Genomic DNA, 18,697 nt, shown 5'->3' with positions numbered 1-18,697 from the left:
GGGCTGAAAAGTTCAAAAAGAGAACTCCCAGAACGACCACCAACTGGGAACTCTTTGGTACTATTGCGGCAACATGGGAAGATGCCATTGTTGACAACATTGACGAGGAATACGATCGACTGGTTCAGCACCTCCATGAATGTGCGAGGAACGCCAAGAGAGAGATAGCCACAAAAAATCACCTATCTTCAAAAACTCTTGAGCTAATTCGCCAGCGTGGTTTGGCGCGTGCCTCAGGCAACCGCAAGCTAACGTCCAAGCTCCCAAAGCAGTGCAGAGATGCAATCAAGGAAGACCTCAAAGAGAAAAGAGCAGAAGTACTGGGAGATGCGGCAGAAGCCGGGAAAAGTATTCATAACGCCCGCCTGTCCTTCGCCAACTACAAGACCAAGATGACTGCCCTCCAATGTCCTGATGGATCCATCACATCCTCCAAAACGGCAATGGAGAAGATTATCTATGACTTCTACTCAAATCTCTTCGACAGCCATGTCCACTTGCCAACATACCAAATTCTACAGGATGGATATGTCGTTCCCAATGTTCTCCCTTCCAAAATCCGACACACCATTTCGTCGGTAAAGAAACAAACAGCACCCGGCCCAGACAAGATCAGACCTGAACACCTGAAAAACCTGCCGTCAGTACTCATCAGTACACTGGCTCGGCTCTTCACTCGCTACCTGTCTGAATGCAAGGTTCCGTCCCAGTGGAAAACCAGCAGGACCGTACTACTGTTCAAGAAGGGAGACATCCATGACATTGGCAACTATCGCCCGATCTGCCTATTGTCTGTCATCTACAAGTTGTTCACTCGAGTCATCCTAAATAGGATTGGCAGAACACTAGATGAAGGACAACCATGCGAGCAAGCCGGGTTCCGCAAAGGATTCAGCACCATCGACCATATCCACACGATAACCAAGCTCATTGAGGTTTCTCGGGAGTTCAAGATGCCGCTTTGTTTAACATTCATTGATTTAAAGAAGACCTTTGATTCTGTTGAGACGGAAGCAGTCATTGAAGCCCTAGCCAATCAGGGCATTCAAGCCCAATACATCAGGATCCTCCATGAGCTGTATTGCGGATTCACTACCAGGATCTCACCATTCTACAAAGAAGTGATCGTTGATGTCAAGAGAGGGGTGCGGCAGGGTGATACCATTTCACCGAAACTCTTCAGTGCCACCCTCGAGAACATCATGCGACGACTGGAATGGGAAGGAATGGGAGTGAAGATAGATGGTCGGCAACTACACCACCTCCGCTTTGCTGATGACATTGTTTTAGTAACACCAAACATCAGCCAAGCAGCACAAATGCTGGCTGACTTTGACCGTGAGTGTGGAAAGGTAGGACTACAGCTGAATCTTACGAAGACAATGTTTATGAGAAACAGCCTCGTACCTGATGCCCTAATCGCTCTCAATGGAACGACCATCTCCGAATGCAACAGCTATGTGTACCTAGGTCGAGAGATCAACATGACAAATGACCTGGCACCCGAGCTGCGCAGGAGGAAGAGAACGGCTTGGAACGCCTTCAAGAACGTCGAAGAAATAGCTAAGAGGATGAAGAACCTCCAGCTCTGGGCACATCTCTTTGATTCCACTGTTCTTCCTGCATTAACATATGCCTCAGAGACCTGGGCCCTACGCAAACAGGATGAGAACTCTATTCAGGTCTCCCAAAGAAGAATAGAAAGAGCTATGCTTGGAATATCACGTTTCACTCAAATGAGAGAAAGAATCCGGAGTTCCGACATCCGTCGACGATCAAGAATCAGGGACACTGTCTCATTTGCCAAGGTGTCAAAAATCAGATGGGCTGGTCACGTAATGAGGTTTAAAGACGACCACTGGACTAGAGCTGTTACCGACTGGATTCCACAGGATGTCAAAAGACCGCGTGGCCGCCCACCTACCAGATGGTCAGACTTCTTCGTCAAGATCATGAACAATCGGTTTGAAGCCCTTCATGTTCCTGGAGCGAACAGATGCCATTGGGCTACACTAGCACGCGACAGGGACAAATGGAGACGTTACTGGCGCCCGCTCGAGCAAATCGACGACTAACGGGAAGTTAAGTGATTAAGTGATTAAGTTAAAACACAGAATCCAGAGTCTGTGCATAGAGGAAAGAGGGACAAGAAACTCACCTTCATCCTAAGGCGGTTTCTCCTGGTCCTCTCGGGCACACTTGCTTCACTTTCTAGTTCTCAAATATTTTACAATGAGTCTCTATTACCTTTACAAATTGAAGAGGTCAAATATTCACTTTTTAAAAAACACACATAGAGGTGCTGAAAGTAGATAAAGGACCAAACATAATGGCCTCTCAGTATCTGTATTGCAAACCATAATGCCCAAAAGTAGAGAGAGAGTAAGAAAGAAATTGCCTGCCGTAGAGGCAGGGGATGGGGGTGGCAGGAGGGACACTGGGAACATTGGTGGTGGAAAATGAGCACTGGTGGAGGGATGGGTGTCTGATCATTGTATGACTGAAACTCAATCATGAAAGCCCTGTAACTGAATACCACAGTGATTCAACAAAAAAAAAATTAAAATTAAAAAACAACAACACACATAGATCTTCCCCAATTTTCCTCTTTAAGAGGCTCCCAAGACCTTGAACCCAGGGGCCCCTGCTGCCTTTTTCCAGAGAGAAGCGTCACCTACCTGGTTCTGGCCCAGGCCATGACAGGTGTACAAAATGACCTGGTGCCCCACAATCTGGTTTTCATCAGGAGGATTATAGTCAAAGCAGAGTCCTTGCAATCCTTTATTCTGGAGCTACCAAGAAACATAACGGGAGTTTCCAGTTCAGGTTTACACACAACTGAGTCAACCCAGGATGCTGCGGGAGGAGAAACAGCGAGTGAGGAGGGCCCGGCACAAGAGCCAGGCCCAAAAGTAAGAGCTTCTGGGACCTGAGCGATAGTACAGAAGGTCAGATGGCTGGCCTTGGACATGGACAAACCCCAGCAACCCACAGGACCTCCTGAGCACCGCCAAGAGTGATCCCTGAGCACAGAGCCAGGAGTAAATCCCTGAGCACCGCAAGGCATGGACCCCACACCAAAAGTAAACAAACAAATAAATAAGAGCTTCCTTAATTTATTCATTTTGGATTTTTTGGGGGGGATTGAAGGAGGGGAGTATCACATCTAGCAATGCTCAGGGCTTACTTCTGGCTCTGTGCTCAGAGATCACACCTGGTGGTGCTTGGTGGGGAATCCTATGGGATGCTGGGGATAGTGCCCAGTTTGGTCACGTGCAAAGGCCTGAAGAGCATCATGCCCCATCATCCCCTCCAGGGCTGCACTTGGACAAAAGAGAAATGCAGTGGGACGGGGTGGGGTGGGGATGCAGGAGACAGAGGCAGGGCGAGCAAGAGTGACACACTCCCTGGGGCAGGCAGCCCACGACGGCCTCCTGATCCACTCGGCACCTCGGGAGACCTGGACACTTCACAGTGGCCAAGGATTCAAACGTGTTCAGAGCCCGCTGGGTGCTGACCAAAGGGCTTCCAGAATGGGGGAAGCAGCGTCGCCCAGCCATGCAGCCCAGGAGAGGGGAGTCTCTACCTTGGCGTATTTTCTCTCCAGAGTGAATGGCGCACTGGGGCCAGAGAGGGTCTGGGGGGTGAGGGCACTTGCCAGGCAGGCAACCAAGCCCCAGTCTGACGCCAACACCATCATGAGTCACCACTGAGCACCACCAGGTGAAGCCCAACCCCAACCCCCACAGCCCAAATACTTCCCATTTGTGTGCAGGGGTTTGGGGGGGAGTGGAACGGGTGTTTAGGCCATACTTCGAGGTACTCAAGGGCCACTCCTGACGGTGTTCAGGGGACCACGTATGGCACCGGGGATCAAACTAGTGTTGGCCACACAGAGAGCAAAGCTTAAACTTAACCCCGGGACTATCTCTCTGCCCCCCCCCCCCAAAGATTTCTTTTCTCTTTCTTTTGGTGAACAACAGAAGTGACTCTCCTTTTCCTGCCCCATCCTCCTGTACCCCCCCACTGGTCCCCAAGGACCCCTGCGGTGGGAATGACTAACTGGCCCAGACACTGAGACTCGGGTGTGAAGTGATGTGATGGGTAGAGGTGGTGTGGAGAGTCCAGGCAAGCCTCAGTCTCCTCATGCACAAAATCACAGGCAGAACCTGACTCTCGTTCACATGCTCCCACGTGAGCGAGCTGAGAGCCAAACCCAGCCGGGGGAGGGGAAGAGCCGGGGAGAGGGCCGGGGCTGGGGAGCCCAAGGGACCCCATCGAGGACCTGCCTCATGCAGGGGGTGGGGACCCTGCTGGCAGCCCCCCCGGGCGCAGCCCTCTCACCATCCCGAAGCAGCCGGGCCGGTCCTCGGGCACGTGCAGCTCAGGATACACGTTCTCCAGGAACCACCTGAAGTCCTTACACTTGAGCTTCTCACGGAGCTGCTGCCTCTCGGTCACGTCGCCAAAGAACTCCTGAGGGGGGTCCATGCGGTCAGCCTGAAGGTCCTCCACAGTCCCCCACTCCACCCCACCCCAGTCCTGGGGCGTGACGATGCCCCCAAGCCCTAGCTGTGCAGGTGTGGGTGGGTGCCTAGGGAGAGAGCTGTGGCAGCCGGGGTACCACCCCCCCACACACACACACATGCGCGCGCACACACACACAGGGTTCCCCGTTGCCCAGCTCCAGCCTGGGGAGACCCAGTGCACCTCGATGGTCATGAAGCGCCTAGGACATGATGGGAGCCCCAAACCCCAGCCCTGTGGGCATCCCTGGACACACAGCACTTCTTCAATGGGACAGATTGAGGAAGGCTGGCTGAGGTAGACACGCATGCAAAGCCAAGAGACGGGGCTGGGATGAGATGAGATAGCGCACATATGCATGACCCATCCCCGGCACCACACACACACACACACACACACACACACACACACACACACTCACACACACATACATACTCTGTGTTGAAGAGATAGCTCAATGGTCAAGAGCACATACAGGAGGCCCAGGTCCGAGTCCCGGCACGGCAGGGAACCCCCAGCACTGAGTCAAGGGTAGAACCCAAGCACCTCCAGGTGGGGGTCATAAGTAAACAGGAACCAGAGAGCTCGTGCAAAGGGCAGGGCGCTTGCCTGGCAGGTGGCCACACTGCCCTGGTCCCTGCCACCTCATTTGGTTCCCAGAAAAAAAATCACCAGGCATGATCCCTGAGTGCAGAGCCAGGAAGAGGCCCTGGCGACCATGGCATGGGGCCTGACCTCCCCTCCACGACAGAAATACCCACGATCTGAAGATCATGCAGTGGCTGGAGGTAGCTGAAACCCAGCCCTGATTTTCCTAGAAGCAACAAGCTCAGGGTACCCCAACCTGGGGTGGGCAGCATGAGCTGCTTGGTGTGATTCTCAAGGCCGGGTGGGCATCAAGAGACATCAGCAAAGGGTCATCACAACCATGGAGGAATCAAGTAGTCCCCCACTGGCCTCACCAAGGCCCACCGCAGCTTCTCCCTCCGGAAGTGGATGTGCGGGCACGGAGGGTAGAGGGAGGAGGGAGGAGGAAGGGGGGGTTGGTTCTGAGGAGGCCTGCAGGGGTGAAGGCAGACGGGGCGGGTGGGAGGAGCTCACCAGGCGTGCGTGGGGGTTGCGGTGGTAGAAGAGCTCCTTGAACTCATCCAGCCACACTTCGGCAGCGCGGACACTGTTGGCCAGAGCCTTTTTGCGTGAGTAGGGAGCTTGCTTGGGGAAGACGTGGCCGACGTGTGAGCAGGGGTGCGTTTCCAGGGTCCCGCCGCACTGCCAGATCTGCAGGGCAGAGGAGTGGCTGGGTGAGGGGAGCGGGTCCATCGGCACGGCTGTCCCTTGAGTACAGAGGCCGGGCACCAAGCATCACCCAAAGAGACACTGCCGAGACCGCACCCTCCAGGGCATGAAACAGGCGGCCCCCTCCACCCCACTCCTCACCCCACCGCCCATCCCTGCCTCACCCACCCCCATGCACACACGGGCTCCAGAGCGCAGCCAAAGAACAAGGGAGCGGCCCAAGGTCTAGCCACCAGAACCAAGACCACAAGCCCATGCACTGTTTGTTCATGCGTGGGGCTCACAGGGCCCAGAGTGGGCCCGGCCAGGAGCTCGTGGGTGGGTGACAGTCCACACGGGCGGATTACCTGATCTCCTAGCCAGAGAAGAGAGGAAAGCAGCTAGGAAGGAGAGAAGTTGGGAAGGGAGAAAGAGGAACTGCCAGACACAGGAAGAGCAGCCTGGCACCTGGAGGAGAGGCAGAAAGACCATTAAAAGCACACCTCAAAACCCAACGAGGTAGACTCATGCAAGGGCAGAGGGGTGTGAACCACCACACCCCACCACTGGCCCCCAGGATGAACCATCCAGAAAAGCAGCTGAAGGGCTGGAGACACAGTACAATGGGGTTGGGCACCTGCCTTGCATGTACCTGACCCAGGTTCAGTTTCTGGCAGCTCCGACGGTCCCCTGAGCACCGCCAGGAGTGAGCCCTGAGTTTGGGTTTCAACCAAATTCAAAAAGAAAATTTTTTTTGAAAAATAAGACCCAAAAGGACAGTACCTTACGATGGGAGAAGGAAAGCCCTGCGTGGAAGATAAAATTTCTATTTGGTTCACTCTTTATGCAAAGCTGGGATGTTCTGTTTAAAAAAAAATTCCAGGGGCCAGAACACTAGTACAGCGAGTAGAGCATACTGCCTGGCATGGGGCCAACCCAGGTTCAATCCCCGACATCCCATAGGGTCCCTCGAGCACAGTCAGGAGACATCTCTGAGGGTAGAGCCCGGTGTATCCCCTGAGCCCCACTGTGTGTGGCCCCAAAACAAAACAAGCAATCAGAAAAGATGAAAAAAATTCTCACAAAAATTAAACAGAGGGGCTGGAGCGATAGCACAGTGGGTAGGGCGTTTGCCTTGCACGAGGCTGACCCAAGTTTGATTCCCAGCATCCCATATGGTCCCCCAAGCACCGCCAGGAGTAATTTCTGAGCACAGAGACAGGAGGAACTCCTGAGCATCGCAGGGTGTGACCCAAAAAGCCAAAAAAAAATTAAACAGAAAATTTTAACATCATCAAAAAGCATGACCAATGGCATATGGTCTTGAAATGTAATATGCCAGACACAAGTTCATTGGGAATCCCACGGAAATGGCGGGGGTTCTCACAGAACTGTCACTCGGGGATTCTGAGGGCAGAGGGCGGCCTCAGGGGGTTCACTCGTTTAGAATGTGACTCTTGCTCCTGCCTGCACGTCCAGACACTGAACCTGACCCCTTTAACAAGCTCTCCGGAGAATCCTTCTCGGTGTCAAACTCTGAATGTCACCCTGCTATCTACATACAGAGGCGACTTCCTAAAGAGCTCAGCAAGCCCGGCGACCAAAGGTGGACCAGGAGGCAGGATGCTGTGTCTGGGGCCAACCTCGGCCCAGGGCAGCAGAGGGAAAGAAAAGAACCAGGGGACCTAGGAGGTTCCTTCCCTGCCTCCTGCTTTTCTAGTTAAAAGCACGTTCTGTGAGAAGGTCAGATGAGAGAAGCACATATATAGGCTGTCCACGTGTCCACTCTCAGGACACTGGACAAAAGGCCAAGGCGGGGAAAAGTCTAACAGGTTTTCATGAAATCCAGAGAGACAGAGGCATGGAGAGAGAGAGAGAGAGAGAGAGAGAGAGAGAGAGAGAGAGAGAGAGAGAGAGAGAGAGAGAGACAAGCACGGCTACAGAAAGAGAGACAGACCCGAAAGGAGAATTCGAGGTTTTCTCCGCCCCAAACTTCCATTCCTGTATCATAAGACCCCAGATACTGAAAATATTTCTTACTCACAGCAAACAGCCCACCAGCCATTGTCGGGGACCTGGAAGAGTTGCAACACCTGCGTCTCAGTGCCAGCCGCAGGAACCCTTACCCAGGCCTGATCTGCCTTCATCAGTCTGGGAGCACTGGTGGTGGGGGGGCTCTGCTGGGAGTCCTAGCTGGGGAAGCTCCCAGACCCCTCCAAATAATCACAGAACTGCGTGTGATGCATGTGCTCTCGAGGGGTCAAGGGCAGGGACAGCTGTTTCCAGGGCGGAGAGGGTACAGGCCCGGGGCGTGTCCAGTATAGAGGAATGAACGGTGCTGGGAAGGCCTCAGCATGGGCAAAGTCTAAGCATGAGAGGACCCCGGCAGCTGCAGATGGACCCGGAGAGAGGGCGGAGAGAGCACATGGCTGGGAGGGTGGCAGGGTGGGCGTTGGTGGTGGTCTCACAGCAGAGCCCAGGCACTCACAGATGCAGCTGGGGGCTGCTGGAGGCCAAGAAAGATGATTCTAGCACATTTTCCTGAAGCCCTCGATTCCCCCAACCCCACTGAGCAGGCATGGCATCTTCCCCGGCCCCCAGAGGTGGCTCAGGTCGAAAGCTGGAAGGGAAGCACCCCAGAGTGCAGATGTGGGTGTGGGAAACTGGTGGCAGCCGGGTCCCTGTGGTGGCACTGGGGGGCCCTCCCAGCACTGCAGGCTCAGAGTACACGGGAAAGGTCAGTGGGACTCCTTGGTGGGGGATGGAAGAACAGGAGGGAGGGAAGACCAAGGAAGGGAGAGAAGAGAGAGAAAAGGGAGGGAGAGAAGGAGGGAGGGAGAGAAGGAGGGAGGGAGAGAGAGAGGGAGGGAGAGAGAGACGGAGGAAGGAAGGAAGGAAGGAAGGTAGGAAGGAAGGAAGGAGTGGGGGAGGGAAGGAGGGAAAAGGGAGGGAGGGAGGGGTGCCAGCATGAGAGCACATTCACATGGCTTTAGGGTATAAGATTAGGGAACATGGTGACTGAAACATGCAAGAAAGCTGAGATGATGTGTGGAGTTCATGCACAATTCAATCAGCTAATCAGTGGCTGAATAAATAGCAGTACTCCTACATTTAAAAAAAACTGAGATGAGACTGTGGGAGGGGCAGGCAACTGACCATGAAGCTGCTGCATGTGTGCATGTGTGTGGGTTTGTGCAAATGTCTTCATATGTGTGCACTGGAGGAGGGAGTTGGGGGGGAGGGAGTATGTCTCGACATCACAGGCTTCATCTGTGACCTGACACATGATCCCTCCTCCTCTGCCTCAGTCTCTAAATCTGCTGTGTGAGCTGCAATGCCAGCTGCCCCCCAGTGGCCACTCCAGCAATCCGGGTGCCACCCTCAATCCGTCCTTTTTCCCAGATGTCAATCAGGTTCTCCAAATCCCCCCACCGCCCCGGAGGTCCCCCCACCCCCCAGTCTCAGCCTCCGTCTTCTCCTGCGCCCGCATTTCTGACTGGGAAGTCTGCAGAGCCTCCTAACACATGCCTGGTCCCTGCACCCCATCCTGTGCCCACCAGCTCCCTCACCACGAGGCACCAGGAGTAATTCCTGAGTGCAGAGCCAGGAGTAACCCCGAGCCTCAGCAAGTGTGGCCCGAAAACTAAGCCAAACAAATGAAACAGAACGCGAGCAGCCGGGCTCAGACCCAGGCTCACCCACTGACCAACGCTGGCTCTCGGCCGCCCTCACCCTGCACCCTCACCCATCCCCTAACTGGCTTCAGTCCCACAGAGGCCTGCCACTAAGTGCTCAGAGTCGTCACCATGGAGTCCCCACCTGACCCAGAACCCCACGCCCATTTGGACAGCCGGAAGTGGCAGCCAGCCACCTCGGGCCCTGGAGACTGGCACCAGTCCAGGGGGCAGGGCACCTGTGATATCAGTCCTCCCCGGGGCATGGCACACAACTCCTGGACGGCGGACACACCCACCGGAGGTGAAGGGGCCAACAAAACCGGCCACGTTGACACAAGTCAGAATTATGGGTTCCCAAGGCAAACATCTCGGGACCGGCAAGAAGGCAAACGCGAAGGGACAAAGCGTGGTGGCCTCATTCGCGTGAGGCGTCTGGAAGGGGGAAAGTTTTTGTGGGGGTGTGTTAGAGGCCATGGAGCCGTTAGGGGCTGGGGTTGACACACACCGCCTGACGGTTGGAGAGATTCTGCGTGGTCGAGGGAAAAGCGCGCTTGAGTCTCCCAAGTTATATATTTAAGAACGGTCAGAGCAGTACATTTTAGGATACATACTTCTTCACCCTATTTTTATTTATCTTGTTTTGGCTTTGGCTTTGGGACCACACCCGGCAATGCTCGGGGGCAACTTCTGGCTCTGCACTCAGGAATCACTCCTGGCGGTGCTCGGGAAACCATAACAGGGTGCCTGGGGGATCGAACCCAGGGCAAACTCCTGCAAGGCAAGCGCCCTACCCACTGAACTCTCTCTCCAGCCCCCTCACCTTTGTTTTTAAATAAACAAAATAGGCCAATGAATATGAACCCCACACTTAGAGCGGGGTGGGTGTAGAGTAAAAAAATAATCAGCAGATGCTTTAGAACAAAACCAGGTGGGGCCCCAGCGAAGCATCCCTGCCCTCCTCCCGGGCGTCTGCTGCAGTTGTTGGGGGGGTTGTTACGCTCCCAGCCAGTCCTGACCTGATGACAATGATGGGGGACCGCATCCGCTTCCGCTCCCGCTCAGGGACCACGTGCCACGTGAACACCAGCCGCCAGTCAAAGCCACCGATCTGAGGCTCTCCGGAGTTGCCCAGGTACTCAAAAGTGTTCCAGTCAATAACGTCGATCACGGGGCACACCACCGCCGGCTCCTCCTCCCCGATCCTGCAGTGACCACACACACACACACACACACACACACACACGCACACACACGCACACATACGCACACCACCCAGATGTGGCCAGGACCGGGGTGACCAGGAACAGCCCCCCCCCCTTCCAAGCCATGCTCGCTCCCACTCCACTCAGGGCCAGTGTGTGCCCTCAGGTCCCCTGCTTCTGGACCCTGCATGGCATCGGTCCCCAATGCCACCCTCCAGCCTGGGATTCAGAGGGAGAGCGAGACACGATGATGGCTCTGCTCTCAGCCCCTGGCACTGGCCTGGGCCCCTGGGAGTCCAGCTGCCGGGACCCTCTTTGAAGCTGGGGAAAAGAAAGAAGCCATGAAGGGAGCCAGAGTGGGTGAGGACAGAGATGGGGAGGGCAGAGAGCAGCAGGGTGAGGCTGGGGGCCAGATGATGGACACCCACGCCTGGGAGAGGAGACAGTGGGTGCGTGTGCTCCAGAGGCCAGCTGCGCAGACCCTGAACCCCTCCCCCCGCATCCTTGTCCACGCCACATGGGGGCACAGCCCACCCGGAGGAATCTGGGGGTAGCTGACAATAGTGATGCAGCATCAGGAGGGAGGAAGTGGAGGGAGTAAGGTGGGTCTGGGGGAAGGGCAGCCTGGAGTGGTTCCCCTCCCCCCTGCATTTAAAACCCTTTCAAACAATGATACTTAAAAGCATAGTTTAAGACTACAGGGGTAAGAAGATAAAAAATAACCCAGGCGAGGGCCATCTGCTTCCTGTCCATGATTCTGCTCATGGTTTCCTAGTGACGCTAAGGAAGGTGGGGGCCAGAGACACAGGACCCCAGGGAAGGTGCCTGCCCGACAGGTGGCTGCCCTGGTTCAATCCCCGGCACCCCATGTGGTCCCCTGAACACCACCAGGAGTGATCCCTGAGCAGAGCCAAGAGTAAGCCCTGAGCACTCATGGGTAAGCCCCTTCACACACACAAATCCCCCCCCACAAAATAAAATGCAGGGGCTGGAGCCATAACACAGTGGGTAGGGCATTTGCCTTCCATGCGGCTGACCCGGGTTTGATTCCCAGAATCCCATATAATACCCTGAGCACCACCAGGAATAATTCCTGAGTGCATGAGCCAGGAGTGACTCCCTGTGCATTGCCGGGTGCGACCCAAAAAAGCAAAAAATAAATAATAAATAAATACATAAGAGAAATTACTGTGAATCACCATTTCTGTGGGTCCCTTCAGGCTTGAGGAGCCCCAGGCAACACAGGTACTGGCTGACCTGGGAAAGTCAGCCCAGCATGAAGGAAAGACGACCAAAATGTGCTGCCTAGGGCTGTGATCTGATAAGATCCACACCATCCGGTTCTTGGCCTCTCTGCCCATGGCAGCACTTTTCGACTCAGGCACCTGACCAGCAGCAGTAAAAGCAACTCCCCTGCACCAGTAAGCCGTGGGTACAGCAGCGCCTGATGCCCTCGAAGGCTCCCAGACCAGGGTCCCTGATCATGTGACCAGGGATGGAGCCGTGGCCTGAGACTGGGGGACGGGGCACCCAGGCCGAGCCCGAGGCCCACGGAGCTTGGTCTCCCGTGTTCCCACTGGGCACCGCCCACGCACCTCTGCAGCAGCGGCTCCAGCCAGCCCTCGTGGCACTCGCAGTGGCAGTCCAGGAAGGTGAGGATGTCGCCCTTGGCCCCCGAAGCCCTGAGTAACCGGGCGTGCACCAGGCCCTCCTTCTTGGTGGCGCGGATGAGGTGCACCTTGGGCAGGTGGGCTTCCAGGCGCTCCTTCAGGTGCTCTGGGGAGGAGAATGGGGCAGCCGGCTCACTCCCGCCCTGCCCGGGCAAGGGAAGGCTGGGATGGAGAACTCTAGAACCACCAGCAACGTTCCCACGTGCCCCCCTTGGACCCAGACGCCCAAGTCTCAGGACTGTCAGGACTTGGTGCCCAGCTGGCTCTATCGGCATTGCCTCACACTCACCTGCCCTGCACTCTGTCATGGGCAACGCTGAATGACCCCGAATACTCTCTCCACGATTTCCAGCCGAGTACATGGCCACCACCCCAAAGACATCAGTCCCCCAGGTTAAGATGTGTGATCCCAACGCCCCACCTGGTCCTCTGAGCACACCAGGAGTGAGCCCTGAGCACAGTGCCAGGAGCAAGCCCGGAGAACCGCCCAGCGACCCCCAGAACAAACAAGCGAGACTACAGTCCTGAGCGTCCCCTGTAGCCAGGTGTGGCCAGGTGACTGTTCTTCTGCAGGGTGGGAGGTGAGACCCCCTACTAGGTGCTGCCCAAGTCCCCTGGACACCCTTCAGTACAGGTGGGAGTGAGAGAGAGGGGAGGGGCAAGGCTGGGGCATCCCAGGGAGCACAGCACCCCAAAGAAGGCGAGTGTTCACCCCTGCCCCCACCCCTGGCCCCCACACCTGCCTCCACACCTGCCCTCACACCCTCCCTCACAGTTGGCCCCCAACACCTCTCCCCTACCTCTGTCCCCAAGACCTCTCTCTCACACCCACCCCCCAACACCTGCCCTCTACACCTGTTCCCCCATGCCTATAGCCCATACCTATCCCCCACACCTGTCCCCCACACCTGCTCCCACACCTGCCCTCTACAGCCATACCCCAACTGCAGGGAGACGTTCCCTGTTATCTCCTGTAAATCACTGTTATCTAGAGCCTCGCAGAGAACAGCCCAGCACAGCCTTCAATCAGAACCCGTCCACAGCGAGAACCAGACAGAGCTCAGAGGCAAGAGCAGGGGAGGGGAGGATGGGGGTCAAGGGAGGGCGGGGTGGGGGGAGGGGAGGCCAGGGGAGGGAAGAGGGGAGGCCGGGCACCTCTATCGCTGTAGTCATCCACCAGGATGACCTTCTCCAGCAGGATGTCTGGGGACGTCTCAAGGACACAGTAAACGTTGCGAATTAGGGTTGACCAAGCTTCGTTATAAAACGCGATGATCACGGACGTCGTTGGCAGACTTTCATAATTGTACTTCTGCTCTCTGCACCTGCAGAAGCAACACAGCCTCAGGGACGGGTAACACCCTGCACCGGGGCATCCCAGGCCTGGCATGGTGCTTCGAAGGACCTCTGAAGGGAACGTCAGTCATGGTTGAGACCTGCCATAGAATTTGGTCGCATCTTCTAGAAATGCATTGCCCTGGAGCCTCCTGGAAGCCTCGGTAGCTCCCAAGAAAGGTTGTACAACGACACCCAAAAAGCCTGAAGTCACTCTGGTAAGGGCAGGCTGGGTCTCCCTATAAGTCGTACTGTTGACATGGCCTCCAAGGACAGATGGCCCAATGATGAACCTGGCTCAGACCCAATGCGACAGGGCCATCCTGGGCCGGGATGGGATCCCCCAGAGCCAAACTTGATGGTGCCCAGGAGGCAGGCAGTGTCCAAGGAGGCACTTGGGTCTTTTCACACGGTCCCCTGACCCTGAGCTCTCTCCCTGCTCTGAGGTTGTGTATTTAAGCTGGGCAGCAACGTTCACAGTTTTGCCACCCAAAACCTAGGCAGGCTCCAAAGACAGGAAGACGGTTCCATCCTCAGGCTGTGCAGGTTTCACCTCTGTCCACTCCCACTTCAACCCCACTGCCCAGCTTCTACTCAGCTCTCTCCTCCTCTGCCTGGCACCCTCCCTGCCCTCCTTCCAGAACCACTTGGAAAAATCCCTGTGTGGAGAACACCTGTCTGGGGTGTCCGCTCCCTCCGACCGTCTCCCGTTCCTGCATACCACAAACTCATGTACCCTCCACTCATCCCCTCCTCCCACGCCCCAAGTCTCCTCACAGACACGTTTGACTCATGCGAGGCTTGGGGCTGGGGCACAAGAATGCTAGGGACACTGGTGGACACCACGGGGCAGCCTTGTGGGGAGAGGAGTTTCGGGAACACGTATGTCTGGCTGAGAATCAAATCCATCTCTGATGGAGGGTCACAGGGTCACTGTGGGCTTGTGCTGTCTGGGGAGCCTGTGGGCAGTGAAGGGTTCCACACTGGGGTGAGGCTCTGGGCAGAGAAATTCCATCCAGTCCTTGAGAGGTTTGGGAAATACCTGGAGGTTTGCAGGTCCTTTACCTGAGGCATGATCTGGCCACTAGGGGGCCTGGCACCCAGGAAGCATTGGGGGCAAGGTTGGGGCTCTTCCCGGTGGACACTGCAGCGGGGGTGAAGACGCAACAGGCACCATGGGCATGTCATGTCAGGTTCTGATCCATGGGGAGACCCCCACAGGACAGCTCATGCTTCATCAAGAAGCATGAGCCGTTCCCTGGCAGGACCCGCCCCACCCAATGCCACACACCCACACAGGCTGGGATGCATCCATTTGTAGAAACAATCTTGGAAACAGGACAGTGGCTGTCAGGGAGAGTGATTCAGCCCTCTCCCCTCTCTCTCTCCTCTGCCACCAATTCATGATCCCCTAAACCGTCCCAGGTAGTGCCTAGAACTCAGTTGCTGACTGTTTCAGCCTCCATCCTTTTCAGGACTTCCTTTCCCAGAATAGAAAAAGTGCACTGGAGGAGGGGGAGCTCTCGGCTCAGACTTTTGCTTGTTCTGTAGCCCATGATTCTGTCTGCCAAGCCTAAGGGGAGGGAACCAAGCAGGCAACAAAAGGCAGAAGCGAAAAACTAGGCAGGACCTCTGAGAGACCCACTCTAGGAGGTGGAGAAGATGGATGAGTCAGGAATCACCGAATTTGACAAGAATCAAATGTGAGGTTTGCTCTGACAAAATGGTGACCAGAACCAAATGGCAACCGGCTGAGTGGACAGCAACATTCCTGGAGTCAGAGATCACCTTGTTCCAGGTGAGGAAGACAAGACGTATCGCCCAGCTGGTGACAGGAAGCCACCAGCTTCATTCCAGGATCCTTACCATTGACCCACGAAGAGATGACTCGGAGCAGACCAAGACAACTCCAAAGGCCCCTTCATCTAACCCAGGGGGCGGGTGTACCATTGCCTCACCTGAGGTTCGGAGGGTCCACCCGGGAGCGCCCCCAGCAAGCTACTCCTATTTCCTTAACTTTATTTATATGTCTCTGTCCCTCTGTATGACCCGGACGGGGTTCCCAAATCTCTCACCGAGGAAGAGAGTGAGAGCAGTTTGCCCGAGCAGGAATGGAAGAGGCTCACGGGAACGCTCAAACAATGGAGCTTAGAAACTGGAGTCACTACTGTGGGAGCACCTGAGAGCAGTAGGCACCACTGTTTGTTAGATGAAAGTTGTTACTGCAGAATCGAGGTAGCCTGTTAACAACCTACATAATTATGCTCTGACCTGCTAATGCCCGTTTGGGGGTAGCTGGATAGAGCCTGCACACATGGAATACACTGGGATGCTTCTGGCAAACTCTTGGGTGCCACCTGTGTCTGGGTGAGACTCTGTCAGATTCTAAGAGGAAAAACTCCCAAGACAGTCGTTCAATGGGAGAACAGCTCTCCCGACCGGCAAGCGTGGATAGGGGAGAGCCTCTGATCCCCACAGTCTCTCAGCTCCCCAAACCTCAAGGCAAACCTGACTTGGTGTTTCCAGAGCCCAGGGACCCAGAGGCAGGACACGGGGAGCTAAGCCCAGAGCCCCATAGAGGCTGCGAGAGGGTGTGCAGGACATGTGTGAGGTGTGCAGAACTGTGAGAGTGAATGGGCGACCCCAGGCCCATGGTGCAGGTAGAGGGGCAGGGCTATGAACTGGGCACCGAGGGGTAAACAAGGAGCTGCCTGTGCCTGCCCTGGGCTGCCTTACCAGGAGTGTGACTCCCAGTAGAAATGTGACTGGCAGGAAGGGGCATGGCTGACCAAATTCCTGGAAATGACTGGAAAAGGATGGCTCTTCCTTCTGAGGCTTTGCCATCTGGTCTGACACATGGATCTGGACACAATTCTTGTCACCAGTAGAGTGTCACTCAGCCAAGGCTGTCCCACCAGGTCCAGGCATGCAGGAACAAAGAGGAGTCAGGGTCTGGTTCTCTATTTCATGGGGTCTGACCGTGCTGTGATGGTGGCAGTGGGACTTGTATTAGGGAACCTGATGGTCCACACAGAAGTGGGGCGCTATTCTCCTGAATCAGCTCTGTACAGACTCGGGGACACTAGAAACATGTTTCATCCACGGCCCCATCCTGCTCCACTGATAACACACTGTCTTCCTGCCAGGGCAGGTGCCATGGAGAGGGACCCTGGCTGAGGGGACAGCACCTTGGACCCACCTGCTGCAGGAGCACTTTCAAGTTCTCATCCTGAGAAACCTGATGTGGCCACTAGGGGGCAAAGTGGGGTCTGTCCCTGGTGCACTGCAGAGCGGAATGGGGAAACAGGCACCAGGGGCAGGGGAGGCCATGGAGGTGCTGCAGTGGAAGGCAGGGCTCTGGGTGCTGCATCCTGCCCACCCTCCTGGGGACGCATCCGTGATTGAGACCTTCAACCCTTGGGGTGGACTCTCCTGGGGTCATTGACAGGCTTCACTCAGGGGCAGGCAGGTGACGCGTCTTGGCATGGTGACATGGCCGAGGCTTCCCACAATCTAGAAGCAACTGTCAACTACTGGCCAGACCTGCCCCACCCAGTGACACACACACCCACACAGGCCTGGGATAGATCCATTTATTGTAACAATCGTGAAAATCAGACAGTGGCAGTCAGGGAGAAAGCCCGCCTTCCTCCTTCCCCTCTTCTCAGCCAGCAATACAAAGTCCCCAAACAGCCCCAAAGAGTGTGTAGAATCTGGTCACTGTATGGAACCAGCGGCCAAGCTTCAGGGCTGTCATGCGCAGAAACAGGACCCCACAATGGGGAGGGGAGAGCTGAGTTGTAACTTCTGACCTCCAAATCATTGTTTGCTAGTGCTGGCGGGATATAACTGCCATCCTGATCCCTCTGACCTTGTGGAGGGTGACATCTCGGCCCCTCTAATACCTGGGGTCTAGTGTAAGGGGACACATCGGCACCCCCGATCCTGGCGTCTAGTGGTGGGGGGCATCTCTGGCCCCACTGATCCCTGGCGTCTAGTGGTGGGGGGCATATCTGCCCCCCTGATCAATGGCGTCTAGAGGTGGGGGGCATGTCTGGCCCCCCTCGATCAATAGCTCTAGTGGTGGGGGGAGGCATCTCTGGCCCCCCCGATCCCTGGCGTCTAGTGGTTGGGGGGGCAACTCTGGCCCCCCCAATCCCTCGTGTCTAGTGGTGGGGGGCATCTCTGACCCCCCCATCCCTGGCATCTAGTGGTTGGGGGGGCATCTCTGGTCCCCACGATTCCTGGCATCTAGTGGTGTGGAGCCATCACTGGCCCCCCCGATCCCTGGCGTCTAGTGGTGGGGGGCATCTCTAGCCCCCCGATCCCTGGCGTCTAGTGGTGGGGAGGCATCACTTGCCCCCCCATCCCTGGCGTCTAGTGGTGGGGGGGCATCTCTGGCCCCCCCATCCCTGGCGGCTAGTGGTGGGGGGGGCATCTCTGGCCCCCCCGATCCCTGGTGTCTAATGGGGGGGCATCACTGGCCCCCCGATCCCTGGTGTCTAGTGGTGGGGGGGCATCTCTGGCCCCCCCTTGATCCTTGCCCTCTAGTGGGGGGGGGGGATCTCTGCCTCCCCCGATCCCTTGCGTCTAGTGATGGGGGCATATTTGCCCCCCCTTGATCCTTGCCCTCTAGTGGGGGGGGGAATCTCTGGCCCCCCCGATCCATGGCGTCTAGTGGTGGGGGGGCATCTCTGGCCCCCCCTTGATCCTTGCCCTCTAGTGGGGGGGGAAATCTCTGCCCCCCCATCCCTGGAGTCTAGTGGTGGGGGGGCATCTCTGACCCCCCCTTGATCCTTGCCCTCTAGTGGGGGGGAATCTCTGGCCCCCCCCGATCCCTGGATTCTAGTGGGGGGGCATATCTGGCCCCCCCTTGATCCTTGCCCTCTAGTGGGGGGGGGAAATCTCTGGCCTCCCCCGATCCCTGGCGTCTAGTGGTGGGGGGCACCTCTGGCCCCCCCTTGAACCTTGCCCTCTAGTGGGGGCAGAATCTCTGGCCCCCCCGATCCCT

General features: G+C 56.3%; 1 protein-coding gene across 1 annotated transcript in view; it reads right to left on the bottom strand.

Annotated features, from left to right (window-relative positions):
- The window catches only part of LOC130026614 (polypeptide N-acetylgalactosaminyltransferase 12-like), a 74,919-nt gene extending 57,345 nt beyond the window's left edge, over positions 1-17,574 (bottom strand). The window contains exons 1-8 of the mRNA XM_056117451.1: positions 17,558-17,574; positions 13,507-13,676; positions 12,277-12,457; positions 10,496-10,681; positions 7,760-7,877; positions 5,629-5,805; positions 4,345-4,476; positions 2,679-2,792 (exon numbers count right to left, since the gene is read on the bottom strand). Of these exons, the coding sequence (XP_055973426.1) occupies positions 2,679-2,792; positions 4,345-4,476; positions 5,629-5,805; positions 7,760-7,877; positions 10,496-10,681; positions 12,277-12,457; positions 13,507-13,676; positions 17,558-17,574 (1,095 nt within the window). The remainder of the gene's footprint in view (positions 1-2,678; positions 2,793-4,344; positions 4,477-5,628; positions 5,806-7,759; positions 7,878-10,495; positions 10,682-12,276; positions 12,458-13,506; positions 13,677-17,557) is intronic.
- Between the last annotated feature and the right edge of the window lie 1,123 nt (positions 17,575-18,697).

Source organism: Sorex fumeus, unplaced genomic scaffold, assembly GCF_029834395.1.
Source record: "Sorex fumeus unplaced genomic scaffold, SorFum_2.1 ptg000034l, whole genome shotgun sequence".
NCBI classification, from domain to species: Eukaryota; Metazoa; Chordata; class Mammalia; order Eulipotyphla; family Soricidae; genus Sorex; species Sorex fumeus.
This window is presented reverse-complemented; position numbering and strand designations above follow the sequence as displayed.